The sequence below is a fragment of the Schistocerca piceifrons genome, chromosome 8 (genome assembly GCF_021461385.2).
Source record: "Schistocerca piceifrons isolate TAMUIC-IGC-003096 chromosome 8, iqSchPice1.1, whole genome shotgun sequence".
In the NCBI taxonomy this organism is placed as follows: Eukaryota; Metazoa; Arthropoda; class Insecta; order Orthoptera; family Acrididae; genus Schistocerca; species Schistocerca piceifrons.
Window position 1 is genome coordinate 385,298,626 of NC_060145.1, and position 21,815 is coordinate 385,320,440.

The window sequence follows — 21,815 nt, forward strand, 5'->3', positions numbered from 1 at the left end:
CGGCAGCGAACCTATGATCTAGAACAACAGTTGGATATATTTTATACTCAGTTAGACAGTTATCAATCAGCTATTTAAGGACGGGGCACGCGTGGAACCATCTCGACCGTCAACTCTACCCCAGTTCCACTACCCATGATACCAGAGACCAGTTAAAACCATTAGGGGCAGCTTGCCACGTGCAAACTAAGTTGACATTCGGTTCGGTGGATAATCAACCACCGCGCCTTCTGTCAACTTACGAGGGGCGCTCAACAACTAACGAAACCACGTACGTTTTATCCTTGATTCCAATACACTACAATATTCCCCACTCTTTTAACTACAAAACGCTATTTTTCAACGTAATCTCCGTTCAATGCGATGGCCTTACGCCACATTACTGGGAGGGCCTGTATGCCGACATGGTACTACTCCTTTGGCCGATGTCTTGCATCAGTTACCTCCCCACCATCCACGCACTGCTTCCCGCGGAGTGCGTCCTTTTTTGGGCCAAACGGAAGCTCTTCATGGTCTTCTGTTGCGTGGCAAGGAACCCAGGGGTCACACACCTTGAGACTGGTGGACAACTGGGTCAACAATACCAACAGAGACGTTCAGTTGAGCAGCGAGGTGTTTGACTGTGATTCGTTGACCACCTCGAATGACGGTGTCCGCACGTTCCAATATTGCAGCAGTCACAGCCGTGTGCGGCTGGCCAACACGTGGAAGATGGGACAGGATTACGTGAGCTTTTCCAATGATGACCGACGCCTCACCCAACGACTCACCGTGTTTTTGTCCTGTGAAAGGTCTCTGTAACCTATGAACGTCTGCGATACTCTGGTTTTCCACCAAAAGAAAACTAATGACAGCTCTCTGCTTCGAACGGACCTCCGCTACAGACGCCATTTTGTAGGCTACGTATAGGGCCGCCACCTATCGGAACATCATGGCTGAAGCGGGAATGTTCCACGGGGTCCCACAACAAATTCCGATTTTTTTTCAACCGAAATTTGCCGACACAAAAAGGTGCATTACTTATTGAACGCATCTCGCAGCTTGCACGTATAGTGCAACGGCATTATGACTCTCTTTAGAACCGATTCAATTCGTGCATGCAGACCATATGTGGTTCAGTGTCATACTAATAACTGGTCTATTATATGAAGGTGGTATCTGTTCTTTCGGACATATCCGAAAGAACAGATACCATCTTCATGTAGTTAAGATTAATCGGACATTGACATTCTTCTGCGCTGGATGCACACGCATTGTCCGAACTCTTACGGGACTCGGTAAGATTGTCAACCGCGAGTAATGATTGTAATGGGCAGTGGCACTACGAATGTAGTGTGTGGACATTAACCTGGGAATGTGGGTCTCACGGGGAGCGTGTAAGGGATGAATCCCTGTAGTCGCCCTATACCCTGTGCCCTCGGTGGCTCAGATGGATAGAGCGTCTGTCATGCAAGCAGGAGATACCGGGTTCGAGTCCCGATCGGGGCACACATTTTCAACTGTCCCCGTTGATGTATATCAACGCCTGTCGACAGCTTAGGGTCTTGATTTAATCATAATTTCAACTGGTCTCTTACTGCTAAATTCTTCGTCAATTTGACTCGGTTTTATTATCACTGAAATAACGTCAAATACCTTCGCAGACCGTGAAGTTTCATTTCGTTTCGTCCAACTTTTCTGGGTGCTTCACATTTCTTGTCAGGTAGTGCACTCAAGACTTTGATAGAAGATGAATTCCACACTGGATGTTGACACAGTTTACACTCAAAACGCGGCCTTGTGGAATATAGGACCATGTCAGTGGTCAGGTGAATAACGTCAAATATTTCGCGAGGATGTAAATAGGCAAGTTTCAGTACCATGAACTTTCTCGGAAATGCCGTAAGTCCTGCAGATGATCGACAGTTGGTACAAGTCACTGACATTGACTACCAGCTTAAATAAATGTAGCTGAACGCACATAAGTAGGTGGAAAGGCTCACTGATGTTCGATAAAATTAGTTGTTGTTAAATCAGAAGTTAGGATGAAATTTATTGGAAGAACCTCAAGGAAATGTAATTCATCCATGAAAGAAGTGATCTCAAAAACACTCATTCGGCCGATCTTGGGTAAAGCTCATCAACAAGGACCCACTTTATGTAGGATTCCTAGAGATCTAAAGAAGACCGTAACATTTCGTCACGAGTTCGTTAAATAAACGTGAGAGAGTTGCGGAGATGCACATCAGACTCCAGTGGCAGGCTCTGCAAAAGAGGTGATGTGCGTCACGAGGAGTTTAAAACTCCAAGAGAACCTTTCCAAGAAGTGTCAGACAGTGTATTAGTTCCTGCCACATATATGTCGCAAAATGACCACGGCGAGAAAAGCAGAAAAATTTAAGCTAAACAGAGACTGACCGTCTGCCGTTATTCTCACGCGCCATTCGTAAATGGCAAAAATTTTCACCTTTCGCCATTACAACGATGTCCTGTGCGACTGCAAGTAACGAATCCAAACCCAGCTCTTCCCTTCCTGGCAATGGACTCGCATTCGGGAGGATGACGCGATGGCTGAAATCTGTGTCCGTCCATCCAGACTTATTTTTCGCGTGATTTCCATAAATCGCTCCAGGAAATGGCAGGGATGGTTCCTTTGGAAGGGCACCGCCGATTTTTTCCCCATCCTAACAACGTCTGAGCTTGTGCTCCGTCTCTAATGGCGTCGAAGTCGAGGGGACGTTAAACCCAATCCTTCTTCCTTCCTTTTTTCGTAAATGAAGTAGAAATGAGGAAATGATTACGGTATCTGAAGTGTCGCACATTGTAGGGTGGCTTGTGAAATGTAGTTGTGGATGTTAGAGAGATATTGGAAAACAGCTGTTTCAAGAGTCAAACAGTTGTCAAGAAACACCGAATAGCAATCATTTCAGAATAAATTTTCATGATTTTATCGTGAAGCTCTTTAGTCTCATCAGTTTTATGTCACTCTCTAACTGACGAGGCCATCGGAGGAAGTAAGACCGAACATTTTTATTGGATTTTGGTAGTGACAGGACTAGCATTTTTATTAATACAATGAAGATATTACTGTTTTCCTATTTTGACCATAGTGTGTAGTATTTAAGATCCTGCTGCTGATACACGTAACCCCTTTATTTGTCTGAATTGCAAATGCTGCTCTCAAGCGTAATAATTTTGTAGTGTAAAAATAAAAATGGACACTGAAGAGAGGTACATAAGAAAGACTCATCTTGCTTTTACCGTGCAGAAGCTGAACTGTACATTCTTACAATGTGCTAGTTCTTTGCAGACAATTTTATTCCTTATCTCCAGTACGGAAGTGCTCGAAGAGCACCTAAGGCTATTTACAAATGGTCTGGTCACCCATTTTATGCAGAAAACTTCGTTTCAGAAAAGCACCAAACACAGGAATCAACCATAACGTGAAGATCATTTCTCTAAAGAAGTTACTGGAAGCATATCTAAGCTTTGAGCTACTGTACACAGATGACACTTCAAAGGAAATACAATTATGTTGCAGGAGATGCTACTGTTCTCACACCTGCAAACCTCGTAGCTGACCAATGAATGAGATATTCACTCATCATAAAATAGGGAGCTAATCCAGCACCCACAACACAGACCCAAAAAAAAAAGATAAGTCGAAAGAGATAGCAAATAATTCGCAGTTAACACAAAATAAATATAACAATAATAATAACAATAATAATAGTAACATTTATGTATAAATTATGTGTTCATCATTTTAAAATATATGTGTTTTATGGTAGAACCCAGTGAAGATATCCGATATATAAGATCATAACTTTCTCTATAAAATTTAAATTGGTACAGTGATTCTTTATTGCAACATATCCTCATAATGGATGTAACATCGTTTTAATTGCTGTCTGAACGTCTTTTGCGACTGGAACACACTGTAGTAACTTAGTTAAGACTAATTTCTATTACTTTCTCCGTAACACAGGTCACCTTCGCGTTAACACAGATTCTGATCTTTTCCAATACGCTCGGTGTGACTATAAAAGCATTTTGTTGGGTTTTGGATAGGAATTTATGAATGGAACAGAACGTCTTGAAGCTGCGAACTCGATTATTAGAGCTGTTTGTTTGCATTCTACAACTTAAAAACAATTAAAAAACACCCTCCGAATAGGCCTTGAGGGTCCAATGGTACCGACCGGTTGCCGTGTCATCCTCAGTCCTTAGGCGCACCGGATACGTATACGGAAGGGTATGCGGTCAGCACACTGCTCTCCCGCCCGTCGTCAGATTTCGTTACCGATACTTAAAAACAGTAATATGTTATGTTCTTCAGAACAGACACAAAGTTCTGAATCTGTTACATTGTAGCCGATAGAAAAAAAGAAAAAAAGAACCAATAATTCGACTAAACACATGAAGATTTTCTGGTAAACCTTCCGGGATGTAAGGTCGTGGTCCATGAAACTCTTCAGCTCCTAACGTTTCGTCCAGAGCTGCGCTGGACATCTTCAGAGGGGTGTTTCTCCTCCGGTGAGTCTTGCCGGCAAGAGAGAAACACCCCTCTGAAGATGTCCAGCGCAGCTCTGGACGAAACGTTAGGAGCTGAAGAGTTTCATGGACCACGATCTTACATCCCGGAAGGTTTACCAGAAGATATGTCATCCGGTCGTGAAAGCCTTCATACTATGACATGAAAATTTGTCTTTAATTAGGTTCATGAGATTTTATATGATTAATACTTAAATTTCACATTTACGGCTTCAGTTAATTCTTAAAAAACTGATTACAAGATTACCCTTATCACTCCATTATTTGAAAATAATTGTCATTTCTGTAGTTTTATGTGCTTAGGGTCATCGTCTGAGGTTGCAAATCAAAGTTCAGAAAAAGGATTCCTGTAAACATACTTTAGCTCCTGCAGCCAGCAATTATCAATTTTATCTGGTCGTGTCTTTGATAAAACATCGGAGAAGTAGGGTATAAAAAGCAGAATAGTTAAAAGGACGATAGACGTCACTGTATATTTGACAAGGATAGCATGGACTGCCTGTGGCCTTCATCATCCCCATTTTTTGAAAAAAAAAAAAAAAAAAGAAACAGACATGAAGTTAGTCACATCCAAGCAATCAATTTTATCAAATACGGTTATTTTTTTAAATGCAGTCAATACTTTGCTGAGGAGCTCAGTTCAACGCTCAGGAATGTTTACCATTACTCGTTTCCATGCAATTACATGACTTCTGTAAATAGTGGTTATGATGCTGGAGAACTGATACTTACTAAATTTTTTTCTGAAATGCCTGCGAGTGTTCCTGAGAACAATGTGTTTCCAAAATTCCCGATCTTAGAATGAGAACCACTATTTTAAATTTGAAAGGCTCAAGACGGTTTCAAAACCGCTAATTTCATTGATACGTTTGCCTCATCGGTACTCCTGTGGACGCTGAAAACACACTTCCTCAAAGAACACAACATTTTTATAAGCGTTAACCCCAAGACGTGAGCAGCAAACAGGGCATGTTGCTCCAATTTTATAGAGCCTGACATGGCTATTCGTGCTGTGGGTGCTCGGTCGTCCTGGCTTAAGTCCCCTGATACTGTTCATCATCAAGGAGTCAGGCCCATCAGAGACACAACCCCATTCCTAGCATCTGTGCTGATACAGGGGAGCGCCACGTTTACACCAGTCAACAAAAGACAGCAATCGGTGCAACTCATTCAGTGTTCTAGACACCTCATAACATATAGTTGTTTAATGATGATGGAACAACGTTTTAAAAATCGTCTGAGAGTATTGAAGGCTTTGACAATCTACTGATGTCTGTCTTTAAGAAATGATTGGGCCTAAGACTGGGGCAAGTCTTCACCCTGGCTTTTTGAGGGACTCGATGTCATTCGTGATTTAACGAATTTTGAAATACGAGGAAGGAGGCTCAATTTAATTTTTAAGGTGTCTTTTGATCATGTTTTAGACAAAACCCATCATTTTTTTCATAATGCGATAGGTCTAAGCAGGGCTCGATTATCGTTTTCCCTGAATGTGGCTTCATCTACATTTACGTACACCGTCCGGTTAAGAAAGTGAAGCACCCGGAAACATTGTGACTTCCTACTCATACAACTCGTCGGTGGGGATGTGAATGATGAAATGTCGTGTGGCTAGGGCCTCCCGTCGGGTAGACCGTTCGCCTGGTGCAGGTCTTTCAAGTTGACGCCACTTCGGCGACCTGCGCGTCGATGGGGATGAAATGATGATGATTAGGACAACACAACACCCAGTCCCTGAGCGGAGAAAATCTCCGACCCAGCCGGGAATCGAACCCGGGACCTTAGGATTGACATTCCGTCGCGCTGACCATTCAGCTACCGGGGCCGGATGTGAATGATTAGAGTTGCAATTCTCTGTGACAGGTATAACGGCCGCAAAAGTGCATTAGTGTTTAGTGTTGTTACCAAGCCTGGTAGACATACACGAGGCATGAACAGCACCAGATGTGACCGTCGTGAGGGATCCACAGATGTGTGGACTTGCGTGAGAGAGTGTTATCTGTACCTGCCAGAGTATGAAGCAGGCCCCATTGTGAATTTCCATTTGTCCAGCTGGTCCAATCGTGCAACATCCAGATTTGTGGGTCATTCACTTGTGACAGTGGGCTGAAGTGGGACTGCATGTGAATGTGAGGGCAGGCATGCTGGTCAACTTTTCGATTTACAGCGTATGACCATCGCAAGGGGTATCGCCATATTGTGCACCAAGCGACTCATAACCCCTTCGCTTCCTGTGTGTGTGCCATCTGAGAACAACTAATGGATACCCTGCCATATTCTGTGTCTTCCGCACTACTCGACAGAGACTAGCAGTAGCCAGACTAGGGACTTGCCGTCTGAAGCTGCACTACAACACAACGGTTGTCACCAAGAAGCAGTGAGGGCTGATGAACGTTGTGGCATTGGGTTCAGGTATTAATCGTGGCTCTTCACTAGCCACAACGACCATCGTAAACGATTAGGTGGTGCTCTTGGAAGAGGTCCTACACGACTGGCCATTAAAATTGCTACACCAAGAAGAAATGCAGATGATAAAAGGGTATTCATTGGACGAATATGTTATACTAGAACTGACATGTGATTACATTTTCACGCAATTTGGGTGCATAGATCCTGAGAAATCAGTACCCAGAACAACCACCTCTGGTCGTAATAACGGCCTTGATACGCCTGGGCATTGAGTCAAACAGAGCTTGGATGGCGTGGACAGGTATAGCTGCCAATGCCATGCAGCTTCAACACAATACCACAGTTCATCAAGAGTAGTGACTGGTGTATTGTGACGAGCCATTTTCTCGGTCACCATTGACCAGACGTTTTCATTTGGTGAGAGATCTGGAGAATGTGCTGGCCAGGGCAGCGGTCGAACATTTTCTGTATCGAGAAAGGCCCGTACAGGACCTGCAACATGCGGTCGTGCATTGTTGTTGTTGTTGTTGTGGTCTTCAGTCCTGTGACTGGTTTGATGCAGCTCTCCATGCTACCCTATCCTGGGCAAGCTTCTTCATCTCCCAGTGCTTATTGCAACATACGTCCTTCTGAATCTGCTTAGTGTATTCATCTCTTCGTCTCCCTCTACGATTTTTACCCTCCACGCTGCCCTCCAATGCTAAATTTGTGATCCTTTGATGCCTCAGAACATGTCCTACAACCGATCCCTACTTCTTGTCAAGCTGTGCCACAAATTCCTCTTCTCCCCAATTCTATTCAATACCTCCTCATTAGTTATGTGATCTACCCATCTATTCCTCAGCATTCTTCTGTAGTACCACATTTCGAAAGCTTGTATTCTCGTCTTCTCTAAACTATTTATCGTCCATGTCTCACTTCCATAAGAATACTTTCAGAAACGACTTCCTGACACTTAAATCAAAACTCGATGTTAACAAATTTATCTTCTTCAGAAACGCTTTCCTTAGCATTGCCAGTCTACATTTTATATCTTCCCTACTTCGACCATCATCAGGTATTTTGCTCCCCAAATAGCAAAACTCCTTTACTACTTTATGTGTCTCATTTCCTAATCTAATTCCCTCAGCATCACCCGACTTAATTCGGCTACATTCCATTATCCTCGTTTTGCTTTTGTTGATGTTCATCTTATATTCTCCTTTCAAGACACTCTCCATTCCGTTCAACTGCTCTTCCAAGTCCTTTGCTGTCTCTGACAGAATTACAATATCATCGGCGAACCTCAAAGTTTTTATTTCTTCTCCATGGACTTTAATACCTACTCCGAATTTTTCTTTTGTTTCCTTTACTGCTTGCTCAATATATAGACTGAATAACATCGGGGAGAGGCTACAACCCTGTCTCACTCCCTTCCCAACCACCGCTTCCCTTTCAAGCCCCTCGACTCTTGTAACTGCCATCTGCTTTCTACACAAATTTTAAATAGCCTATCGCTCCCTGCATTTTACCCCTGCCACCTTTAGAATTTGAAAGAGAGTATTCCAGTCATCATTGTCCAAAGCTTTCTCCAAGTCTACAAATGCTAGAAACGTAGGTTTGCGTTTCCTTAATCTTTCTTCTAAGATAAGTCGTAGGGTCAGTATTGCCTCACGCGTTCCAATATTTCTACGGAATCCAAACTGATCTTCCCCGAGGACGGCTTCTACCAGTTTTTCCATTCGTCTGTAAAGAATTCGTGATAGTATTTTACTGCTGTGACTTATTAAACTGATAGTTCGGTAATTTTCACATCTGTCAACACCTGCTTGGGATTGGAATTATTATATTCTTCTTGAAGTCTGAGGGTATTTCGGCTGTCTCATACATCTTGCTCACCAGATAGTAGAGTTTTGTCAGGACTGGCTCTCCCAGTGCCGTCAGTAGTTCTAATGGCACCACGCTAGAGGTGACACATGAGGATGCCGGATGTCCCTGCTGAAATGTAGGGTTTCGCAGGGATCGAATGAAGGGTAGAGCCACGGGTCGTAACACATCTGAAATGTAACGTCCACTGTTCAAAGTGCCGTCAGTGCGAACAAGAGGTGACCAGTGCGTGTAATCAATGGCACCCCACACCATCACGCCGGATGATACGCCAGTATGGCGATGACGAATACACGCTTCCAATGTGTGTTGACCGCGATGTCGCCAAACACGGTTGCGACCGTCATGATGCTATAAACAGAACCTGGATTCATCTGAAAAAATGACGTATTGCCATACGTGCACGCAGGTTCGTCGTTGAGTATACCATCGCAGGGGCTCCTGTCTGTGATGCAGCGTCAAGGGTAACCGCAGCCATGGTCTCCGAGCTGATAGTCCATGCTGCTGAAAAACGTCGACGAACTGTTCGTGCAGATGGTTTTTGTCTTGCAAACGTCCCCATCTGTTAACTCAGGGATCGGGACGTGGCTGCACGATCCGTTACAGCCATGCGGATAAGATGCCTGTCATCTCGACTTCTAGTGATACGAGGCCGTTGGGATCAAGCACGGCGTTCCGTATTACCCTCCTGAACCCACCGATTCCATATTCTGCTAACAGTCATTGGATATCAACCAACGCGAGCAGCAATGTCGCGATACGATTAACCGCAATCGTGATATGCTACAATCTGACCTTGATCAAAGTCGGAAACGTGATGGTGCGCATTCCTCCTCGTTACAACGTTTCATCAGGCAACGCCGGTCAACTGCTGTTTGTGTATGAGAAATCGATTGGAAACTTTCCTCATGTCAGCACATTGTTAGTGTCGCCACCGGCGCCAACCTTGTGTGAATGCTCTGAAAAGCTAATCATTTGTATATCACAGCATCTTCTTCCTGTCGGTTAAATTTCGTGTCTGTAGCACGTCGTCTTCGTGATGTAGCAACTTTAATGGCCAGTAGTGTATTTTTCCAATATTTTTGAGAGTAATAGCGACGTGACTCCTTGAGTCTTGATGCGGGGAACCATCAGGTGTGACTTCTGGTTACAGGTGTTAATCATTGAGAGAACTCTACAGATAAAACTGTTCGTCAGGGACATCCGGCATACTCATGTGTCACCTCTAGCGTAGTTCCACTTTCCAACACGACTGAGCCGTGCTCATGCTGGCATTGGTGCTGTTGTAGGTTTCCGTCCTCTGCTGGAGGCCAGACAGTATCGTTTAGTTGACACGGTTGCTGTCGTTTGTCTTCTTCTTTTGTTGACTGGCGCCACTTGGTTTCGCAAGCGTTGCCTGTCAGCTAGTGGCAGCAGCGGCGTTATCGATATGTAGTAACTGTGGCCCTATCTTTGGGGTGACATCGTTGTTCTTCCGGATCGTGTGAGTGAGTAGTTCGGCTGGAGACGCAGGAGGAGCCAGGTCTGCGCAGAGCGATAACACGCCAGGACTGCTGGCGGCGCGCGTGGACTGCCAGATCGAAGGGCTGTGGTCACGAGGGGGCACGATCTCGTCGAAACCGGATCCTGCAAGTTTTAAGTTAAGTGCGTTTCAACTTGAGTAGAGGAACCTCCACTATTCTGAAATCTCACGAGTCTCCAGTGACTTGGGTTCGTGTTGCTGCTCATAGTGTCGCCAAGGCGAAGAGCAGCGAGTGGAGTGCTTGGGGAAGGCGGATCTGATTAGCTTTCCTGGGCTTCTAATTACTATTTACTACCTTCAGCTTGCTATAATTGTTAAGTTCAACAAGTGGTGTTTTCCTGCCTGGTGGCCACTAACGCACCAGTCACCTGCCCTGGGGACTAGTGTATGTAACGGCAGTGTACGTTTCCTCACCTTGCCGCTGCTGTCCGGTGAGGCGTGTAAGTTTGACAGCCTTCTTGATTGTAGATTGGTTGGCGATACTTCTACTATGGTGGTAGTGGTCCTTTCGTGTTCCGGGCGCTCTAAGCACAGTATTCTGCGGGCAGAGTCCAGACCGCCGGTTCCGGCTTTCGCGTATTTTCACATCTTTCCATTTGGTTCAGTGGACGTCAGATAGCCTCACCAAGATTATCATTAGTCACTCGTTAGACTGTCACTAGTCTGAGTTACCATCTTGTGATGTGAATGCAGCTCTTGGCTGCCTTTCTCATCGCTCGCGAAAGTGTTTTTGGCCTGACGTACTCAGAGGTCGGTTACTGGAGCACCGTCTGTGATTGGCCCTTGCGTTTTATTATTGTGTTATTGTTTTATTACTGTATGATTCTTTTATTATTGTGTTATTGTTTTATTATTGTATTACCAAGTTACCATCGTTTATCTCACCTGTTTGGTGATCAGTTGCCTGTCTTTTAAATTAACTTTTGCTATAGTATTGCTGTATGATAGTATGTCTGTTAAATTTTTTTCTTAAATAATTGCCATTCTTGCCGTTAAAGGCCTTCATCCGTGACTGTGGTTATCTGCCTTAAAATTCTAATTGCGACCACATTGCCTTGTTTTCAAAACATTATTTGCTGTGTCGGTATTTTATGTATGTTTATTACATTTTTTTTTCTTTTATAATTGCCACTCATGGCGTTAAAGGCCTTCAGCCGTGACTGTGGTTACTTGCCTTAAAATTCTAATTGCGACCACGTTGCCTTGTTTTCAAAATATTATTTGCTGTGTCTGTATTTTATGCTCATTTGGTAAATTTTAATTTACTGAAAGTACTATTAATTAGACAGTTGTTTCTTCCCTGTTATTAACGTGTGATATTTTTATTTATTGCTGAGTCTGGAATTATTGTCTTAAAATAAATGTGAGAAATTGCAAAAGCAAACTAATAGTAACTGTGAGCAAGAGCCCCATATCTGTCCTCAAGCCAACGTGTGTGGGAAGAGCTCGGACGCTAACTGTATCCTATCCAAGATCTCAAGGACCATTTACAAGAGTTGTGAGCAAGCTTGCTTCAGGAGACGATACAACGGTTTTCTGTCACCCTTCTCAACTGGATAACTGAATCAGTGCAGAGGCCAGAGAGGTTGAAAAAGTGAGCTTGTACGACCATGTTCTTTGTAAATCTGACTCGCTAGTATCTTCACCGAAATAACACCCCATTCCCTTTCATTCCATGAAGTTTCATTTCGTTTCCTCTTCATCATGCGGATGCTTCACTTTCTTTTGTCAGGCGGTGTATATATACCATGAGAGAGGGTACATCAAACCAAGGTTATCGAGTTTTTGCTCTATTCCGATCGCATATTGATCGAGGGAAATGACTGTCTACATGCTTTTGTATGTGCCCTAATATCTTCCACTTCATTCTCATTAGCTAAACGACGTTGGCAGCATGATAGCCGCATAGCCTTCTTCGCGTACATGTAGGCTAAATTTACCATCACGGCTTCGCAAGAACTACCTCCGATATCTCCTTTCGACTCACACAAGAGAGCCCAGAGCTACGCCTGGGTGCACGTGATTTCTCTGTAACCACATTCACTTACTTCTAGTGCTCTAATCCAACCGCACTCCGACTTTCAATACACTCTGATCGCTTTCCCTATGTCTCATAATTTTTACTAGTGCCATGAAGAACATCTCTTTAGAGTCAAGATGGGCCTGCACGAGGCTCCAGACTTTCTTAAGACAAGGTAGAGCGACGACGTTGATTCCGTATTCCTTTGGAAGCTAAATCTTTCCCATATCTTCATTGTTAGATGCTGGTGGTCGGGGTGAGGGTCACTGACCTGATTGATGATCCTTTGGCCGAGGAGGCAGAAGAGTGCGACCTGGTATGCATAGAGTGATGAACCCATCAGCATCTTGAGAGTTTGCGCTATATCCCCGTCCTTCTGCAACAGCTAAATTAATATTTACTTACAAAGTTTTCGCAGTGTGAAAATGACTTTAACAAAAATACAACAACATGGCCATCTCCAAAAGACGGAAATGTTAAAATAGATAGAAATCTGTTTGATAGAGTGTTACTTTTTTATTAGTTAAAACTTTTATGCTTTTTGACCCCACTCATCCCATTTTCTTGTAATATGACAGTTTTTTATATCAGTCAAAAGTATTATCAATAGTATTTTACTATCACTTAGACAAAGCTTTTGGCAATGTTGACTGGAATGTCCTCTTTGAAATTCTGAAGATAACGGGGATAAAATTCAGGGAGCGGAAGGCTGTTTACAACTTGCACAGAAAGCAGACGGCAGTTATAAAAGTAGAGGACCACGAAAGGCAAACAGTGGTTGAGAAGTGAGTGAGGCAGCGTTGTAGCCTATCCTCGACGTTATTCAATAAGCAGATTGAGCAAGCTGGAAGGAAACTAAAGAAAAATTTGGAGTTCGGTTTAAAGTTCGGGGTGAACAAACGAAAACTTTAAAGATCACCGATGACATTATGATTCTGTCAGAGACAGCAAAGAACTTGAAGAGCGGCTGCACGGAATGAAACACTTAAATTAGAAGATGCATTTTGCTATTAAGGCAGGTGGCCGAATTAGAAATGACTTAAAATGTAGACAGGCAATGGCATGAACCGCGTTTTTGAAGAAGAGAAATTTCTCAACATCGAACATATATTGTACGTTAGAACGTCTTTTCTAATGGCATTTGCATGGAGTGTAGCCAAGTGTGGAAGTGAAACATGGACGATTAACAGTTTAGATACTATGTAGGATACACTAAATAGATACTAAACAGGAGAGAAAAGAACTTTGTGGCACAACTTGACTAAAGAAAGGGATCAGTTGATAGGACACATTCTGAGACATCAAGGGATCGCCAATTTAGTATTAGAGGGAAGAGTGGGGGGAGGTATAAATTGTAGATGGAGGCCAAAGGATGAGCACAGTAAGCGTATTTAGAAGGATTCTGTTAGAGTAGATATTCGGAGATGCATCAAACCAGTCTTTGAACTGAAGACCCCAACAACAACAATAACAACAATATGTGAAGTTAAGAGCAAATGTCATGTGACATAATTGGAGAAAGTCGGTATTGCGTCCGTCTGTAGAAAGGGTAATAGATGGGGTTGCAATAATTATCATAGAATAAGTGTAATGCTCCTCTTGCACTTCTAAACGATCAGATTCCAGAGCAGTAGGTGTAGAAGAGTTGAGGGGCATGAAAGGGAAGCAGTGGTTGGGAAAGGAGTGAGACAGGGTTGTAGCCTGTCCCCGATGTTATTCAATCTGTATATTGAGCAAGCAGTAAAGGAAACAAAAGAAAAATTCGGAGTAGGTATTAAAATTCATGGAGAAGAAGTAAAAACTTTGAGGTTCGCTGATGACATTGTAATTCTGTCAGAGACAGCAATGGACTTGGAAGAGCAGTTGAACGGAATGGACAGTGTCTTGAAAGGAGGATATAAGATGAACATCAACAAAAGCAAAACGAGGATAATGGAATGTAGTCAAATTAAATCGGGTTATCCTGAGGGAATTAGATTAGGAAATGAGACACTTAAAGTAGTAAAGGAGTTTTGCTATTTAGGGAGTAAAATAACTGATGATGGTTGAAGTAGAGAGGATATAAAATGTAGACTGGCAATGGCAAGGAAATCGTTTCTGAAGAAGAGAAATTTGTTAACATCGAGTGTAGATTTAAGTGTCAGGAAGTCGTTTCTGAAAGTATTTGTATGGAGTGTAGCCATGTATGGAAGTGAAACATGGACGATAACTAGTTTGGACAAGAAGAGAATAGAAACTTTCGAAATGTGGTGCTACAGAAGAATGCTGAAGATAAGGTAGGTAGATCACGTAACTAATGAGGAGGTATTGAATAGGATTGGGGAGAAGAGAAGTTTGTGGCACAACTTGACTAGAAGAAGGGATCGGTTGGTAGGACATGTTTTGAGGCATCAAGGGATCACAAATTTAGCATTGGAGGGCAGCGTGGAGGGTAAAAATCGTAGAGGGAGACCAAGAGATGAATACACTAAGGAGATTCAGAAGGATGTAGGTTGCAGTAAGTACTGGGAGATGAAGAAGCTTGCACAGGATAGAGTAGCATGGAGGGCTGCATCAAACCAGTCTCAGGACTGAAGACCACAACAAAAACAACAACAACAGGTGTAGAAGTGAGTACCAGAATAGTAAAAGAAAAACTGATTTAAGTTTGGGATCTCATGTCTGACAGAAATATTGTAGAGAAAATAATTGCCAGCGCAATAGGTCTACGTACTCACCCGCAAGCTATATCACTTTACCAAAAAATGCTTCACGGTCGATTATGCGGTACAATTGCTCCACAAACACCTTCATAACAGCTGTGATACGAAATTCGACGGGCTACGCGAGAAAACCTTTCAAGCGAACGATAAATGGGATAATGTAGAATAACTGGGAAGCGCATGATAGAGCATGGTAGAGGATACGTCCCACTGTACCAGTTATTACGGTTTTTTCCTGTTCCCTTCTTGTAAGGAGAGCGGGAAGAATGATTGTTTACTATTTTGTGCTCACGACCCCTATATAGGGGATGTACTATGTTCTTCGAGTCATCGTCTTATGCCGGTTCTTGAAACTCTGTAAGCTCTCTCCGGATAGTTTACGTCTGTCTCCAAGGGTCTGCCATCTCAGTTTTTTCAGCATCTCTGCGACATTCCCTCACGAATCAAACAAACCTATGACCATTCGTGCTGTCTGTATAAGTTCACCATCCTCTGTTAGTCCTATTTGGTACTGGTCCCACACAATGGAGCAATATTGTAGGACAGGTTGCAGGAGTGATTTGTAACCATTCTCCTTTCTACACCCACTGCATTTCCCTAGTATTCTACCAACAAACCTATGCCTGCTACCTGCTTTACCCACGACTGAGCATACGTGATCGTTCCATTTCATCCTTATTAAGTGTTACACAAAGGAATTTAAGGATTACGACTGTAGCTCAGTGATAATATACAGGATGATTCAAAAAGAATACCACAACTTTAGGAATTTAAAACTCTGCAACGACAAAAGGCAGAGCTAAGCACTATCTGTCGGCGAATTAAGGGAGCTATAAAGTTTCATTTAGTTGTACATTTGTTCGCTTGAGGCGCTGTTGATTAGGCGTCAGCGTCAGTTGGTGCTAAGATGGCGACCGATCAACAGAAAGCTTTTTGTGTTATTGAGTACGGCAGAAGTGAATCGACGACAGTTGTTCAGCGTGCATTTCGAACGAAGTATGGTGTTAAACCTCCTGATAGGTGGTGTATTAAACGTTGGTATAAAAAGTTTACAGAGAATGAGTGTTTGTGCAAAGGGAAAAGTTCTGGACGGCCGAGAACGAGTGATGAAAATGTAGCACGCATCCAGCAAGCATTTGTTCGCAGCCCAGGAAAATCGACTCGCAGAGCTAGCAGAGAGCTGCAAATTCCACAATCAACTGTATGGAGAGTCCTACGAAAAAGGTTAGTTATGAAACCTGAACGTCAACTACCCGAGGCGATGGATCGGCCGCCAGGCAGCCCGTGACAGAGCACTTCATCACTGGCCTCCAAGAAGCCCTGATCTTATCCGCTGCGATTTTTTCTTATGGGGGTATGTTAAGGATATGGTGTTTCGGCCACCTCTCCCAGCCACCATTGATGATTTGAAACGAGAAATAACAGCAGCTATCCAAACTGTTACGCCTGATATGCTACAGAGAGTGTGGAACGAGTTGGAGTATCGGGTTGATATTGCTCGTGTGTCTGGAGGGAGCCATATTGAACATCTCTGAACTTGTTTTTGAGTGAAAAAAACCTTTTTAAATACTCTTTGTAATGATGTATAACAGAAGGTTATATTATGTTCCTTTCATTAAATACACATTTTTAAAGTTGTGGTATTATTATTGAATCACCCTGTATTATTTGGATACAATGTTTTTTTTCCTTTTCTGAAGAGCACAATTTTACATTCCTGAACATATATAGGAAGCCAGGCTTTGTACCGCTTTGAAGTCTTGTTGTGGTGTGACTGAGTATTGGGGCAGCTTCTTTCAGAGTGTACATTATAGATACTGCATCATTTGCGTAAAGTCTGACGTTACTATTAATATTGTCCCAAGTCATTATATACAACATGAACAGCAAGGAACCCAGAGCACTTCCATGGGGTACTCCCGAAGATTTCTTTACGTCTGTCAACAATTCTTCATTTAAGATAATTTGCTGAGTCCTCTTTATAAAGATATCATCAATATAGGAAAAATTTCGCCTGATTGTCGTACGACCGTACTTCTGGTAATAAGCATAGATGATGTGCTGATTCGAATGCTTTTCGGAAATCGAGTAATGCTGCCTGACGGCCTTGATCAGTGACTTTCAGGATGTTACGTGAGAAAAGTCTCATCTGTGTTCTGTTTTCGAAATCCATTCTTGTCGGCATGGAGGAGGTAGTTCTGTCCGATATACCTCATTATATTTGAGCTCATAACATGTTCTAAGATTCTACAACACATGGATAGCAAGGATACTGGGCGGTAGTTTTGTCATCGCTTCTGATATACTTCTTGTAGACCGGTTTAACCTGTGGTTTGTTCCAACTACTGGGCACGTATTTTTGTTCGAGAGATCTACGACAGACTATAGTTAACAAATGGTTCAAATGGCTCTGAGCACTATGGGACTCAACTGCTGAGGTCATTAGTCCCCTAGAACTTAGAACTAGTCAAACCTAACTAACCTAAGGACATCACAAACATCCATGCCCGAGGCAGGATTCGAACCTGCGACCGTAGCGGTCTTGCGGTTCCAGACTGCAGCGCCTTGAACCGCACGGCCACTTTGGCCGGCCTATAGTTAACAGAGAGGCTACCTCAGCCCCAAATTCATTATAGAATCGGATAGAGATTCCATCGGGTCCTGCGACTTTGGTCAGTTTTAAGTACGAGGGGAAGTCAAAGGGTAATGGATTTTTGAGAATAGGAATATTTATCCTCATGATAGAAAACTGAAACATACATTATTTTTGGACATAACCTTCATGAACGTCAACGAAATTCGTCCAATACTTCACAGGTTTTTTGATTCCGCCGGAAAAAAGTTTTTTGATGTTCCCGCAACCAATTTTGCACCTCATCAATGACTTCTACATAGCATGCAAATCTTCTTCTCCTTACCGCTTCTTAAATGGTTCAAACATACGGAAAATCGTTACAGCCAATTCTGGACTGTATGGCGGGTGTTCCAGCAATTCAAGTCCCAACTCCTTTATTGTTTCGGTCGCCCGATTGGCAGAATGTGGCCGAGCGTTATCTTGCTGCAGGATGACACCTTTACACAGTTTTACGCGACGTTTGTATCTGATTGCAGGTTTCAGTTTAATTCGCAACATATCACAATAGTTCTCACTGCTCACAGTTTTGCCTACTGGGGTGAAACGAACGGCTACCACACCTATGTCCCAGAATAGTGTTATCATAATCTTATCAGCTGATGACTGGCATTTAAATTTCTTAGCTTTGGCGATGATAGCTGTTTCCAAAACATGCTCCCAGCAATACCTTCCGGTAAGTGATGCTGCAACCACGTTTCGTCTACAGTAACGATTTCATGTGAACATCCATCACCCCCGCGGTGATAACGGACTAAATGTTTACGAGAGATGTCCATCCTTTGCGCCTTATACTGCACTGACCGAAAATTTAGTCTATCGTGTAAGATGGATTACGCTGAACCATGACCGTTACGTAAAATATTGGCAATTTCGTCAGCTGCGATTCGTCTGTTTTCCATCACCACACCCTCAACGACTTCTAAATTGTCTAGCCGTCCGCTGCGGCCGAGCGGTTCCAGACTCTTCAGTCCGGAACCACGCAGCTGCTACGGTCGCAGGTTCCAATCCTGCCTTGGGCATGGATGTGTGTGATATCCTTAGGTTAGTTACGTTTAAGTAGTTCTAAGTTTAGGGGACAGATGTTAAGTACCATAGTGATTAGAGCCATTTGAACCATTCTAAATTGTCCTCAATTTTTGACATCTTTCCTCGTCAAATAGACAAGTTGTTCCCTGTTTGAAGCGCTCTATCTATTCGTAGATGTTGCTTCGGGATAAACAGCTGACACCATAATGAGCTTGCATCCGGCTAATAATTTCCGCACATTTAACTCCTTCCGCAAACAACAAGGGAATCAGTGCTCTCCTTTCCTCCTTGGTGCAGGTCGACTGTGGAGCTGACATGTTTCATGATCTGCTACAATACAACGACTAACACAGAAATAGAGTAACACGTTGCATAGAACTGTTGCAGACGACTGTACTTTAGCCCTGAATACTAGCCGTGTTAGCAAGCTCTAAGGCGAGAAATTGTAAAAGTTCCTTTCCTTTTTGGATTCCCCTCGTATTTCAACTGTTACTCAGCGCCGCTGACATTAATATTTGTTTTAGTCATCTTTTCACTGATAAGAAAAGTAAATACTCCTGCGTTTTCTTTTATAGAGGAACATTCGGAAACAGAGATAAGCGTTTCTGCTTTTGTTTTGTCGCTCTCCGTTTGAGTTCCTGTGTTGTCCTGTTGTCCAAGAGTGACTGTACACTAACTTTGGTGCCTCTAACAGCCTTTCTATCAGATCAGAATTTCTTTGGATTTTGTGAAAGATTTTTGGAAAATAATCTTCTACATAGTCACTGAAGACTTCACTCATTGCGTTCTTGACTGTCAAACGTGTTTCAGTCAGCATCTCTCTATCTATAGCCATTTGCTTCGCTTTTATACCTAACGTACAGAAGCGTCTGTTTCTTTAGAAGTTTCTTTACAGTTACTGTATACTATGGAGAAACTCTCCCATCATGAACTGTTCTGGGTATATACACTCCTGGAAATTGAAATAAGAACACCGTGAATTCATTGTCCCAGGAAGGGGAAACTTTATTGACACATTCCTGGGGTCAGATACATCACATGATCACACTGACAGAACCACAGGCACATAGACACAGGCAACAGAGCATGCACAATGTCGGCACTAGTACAGTGTATATCCACCTTTCGCAGCAATGCAGGCTGCTATTCTCCCATGGAGACGATCGTAGAGATGCTGGATGTAGTCCTGTGGAACGGCTTGCCATGCCATTTCCACCTGGCGCCTCAGTTGGACCAGCGTTCGTGCTGGACGTGCAGACCGCGTGAGACGACGCTTCATCCAGTCCCAAACATGCTCAATGGGGGACAGATCCGGAGATCTTGCTGGCCAGGATAGTTGACTTACACCTTCTAGAGCACGTTGGGTGGCACGGGATACATGCGGACGTGCATTGTCCTGTTGGAACAGCAAGTTCCCTTGCCGGTCTAGGAATAGTAGAACGATGGGTTCGATGACGGTTTGGATGTACCGTGGCGGCGTTCGTAGCGACAAACAATTCGCTGTAGAAACGGCTTACGAAGTCACCGCCACACTTTTAATAGCGGGCCGACCGGTCCGCTGGAACAGTGAACAGAAAGATGAAAACCCAAACACTCTGATTAAATAAAAGTCGGTACTTATCTTTATTGACGAAGATACAGAAAAACAATAGTGAACTCCGTGTCTACAGAGATCTGTCTAGTTCGAGTCGGAGCGGCTAGGTCAGCGTCGGCTGACGACAAACAACAACTCCGCTGCGATGAACACACAACTGACTAGCAAGTACACAATTCGGTGGCGAGTATACAACTGAGCGGCGAATACAGTACTGTCCTAGCGCTCGCGATTCCAGCGCTTAAGAACCCAGAAGCCAGCGGTGGCGCGCGCAGACTTGCGGCGATTTCCTGTCTCGCTGGCGCTGCTTATGCGGACGGCGTCCGGACTTTGATGCTGCCAACCTTTTGGCAGCGGGCTCGGGTGGCATTACTGGCTAGGATATAACAGTTTGGATGTACCGTGCACTATTCAGTGTCCCCTCGACGATCACCAGTGGTGTACGGCCAGTGTAGGAGATCGCTCCCCACACCATGATGCCGGGTGTTGGCCCTGTGTGCCTCGGTCGTATGCAGTCCTGATTGTGGCGCTCACCTGCACGGCGCCAAACACGCATACGACCATCATTGGCACCAAGGCAGAAGCGACTCTCATCGCTGAAGACGACACGTCTCCATTCGTCCCTCCATTCACGCCTGTCGCGACACCACTGGAGGCGGGCTGCACGATGTTGGGGCGTGAGCGGAAGACGGCCTAACGGTGTGCGGGACCGTAGCCCAGCTTCATGGAGACGGTTGCGAATGGTCCTCGCCGATACCCCAGGAGCAACAGTGTCCCTAATTTGCTGGGAAGTGGCGGTGCGGTCCCCTACGGCACTGCGTAGGATCCTACGGTCTTGGCGTGCATCCGTGCGTCGCTGCGGTCCGGTCCCAGGTCGACGGGCACGTGCACCTTCCGCCGACCACTGGCGACAACATCGATGTACTGTGGAGACCTCACGCCCCACGTGTTGAGCAATTCGGCGGTACGTCCACCCGGCCTCCCGCATGCCCACTATACGCCTTCGCTCAAAGTCCGTCAACTGCACATACGGTTCACGTCCACGCTGTCGCGGCATGCTACTAGTGTTAAAGACTGCGATGGAGCTCCGTATGCCACGGCAAACTGGCTGACACTGACGGCGGCGGTGCACAAATGCTGCGCAGCTAGCGCCATTCGACGGCCAACACCGCGGTTCCTGGTGTGTCCGCTGTGCCGTGCGTGTGATCATTGCTTGTACAGCCCTCTCGCAGTGTCCGGAGCAAGTATGGTGGGTCTGACACACCGGTGTCAATGTGTTCTTTTTTCCATTTCCAGGAGTGTATTTGGAAAACAATCGGTGGTGGAAGGATGCAAAGCTATCTTCACATCATTAATGGCGACAGTGTCTGTGTTGAGGCAGCAACTGCATTTATTACAATGCAGTTTCCTCCAGACATGCAGATACAGTCACCGTTTACTATATAATCACGCCTAGCGGGGCTAAAATGTCTATACAAAATAATAACAATGGTCTTCCTATGCTTAAT

At 44.1% G+C, this 21,815-nt stretch overlaps 1 protein-coding gene across 1 annotated transcript in view; it reads right to left on the reverse strand.

The window, feature by feature from the left end:
* The window catches only part of LOC124712368, a 69,810-nt gene that overhangs the window by 2,140 nt on the left and 45,855 nt on the right, over window positions 1-21,815 (reverse strand). The window contains exon 4 of the mRNA XM_047242663.1: window positions 12,622-12,726. Within this exon, the coding sequence (XP_047098619.1) occupies window positions 12,622-12,726 (105 nt within the window). The remainder of the gene's footprint in view (window positions 1-12,621; window positions 12,727-21,815) is intronic.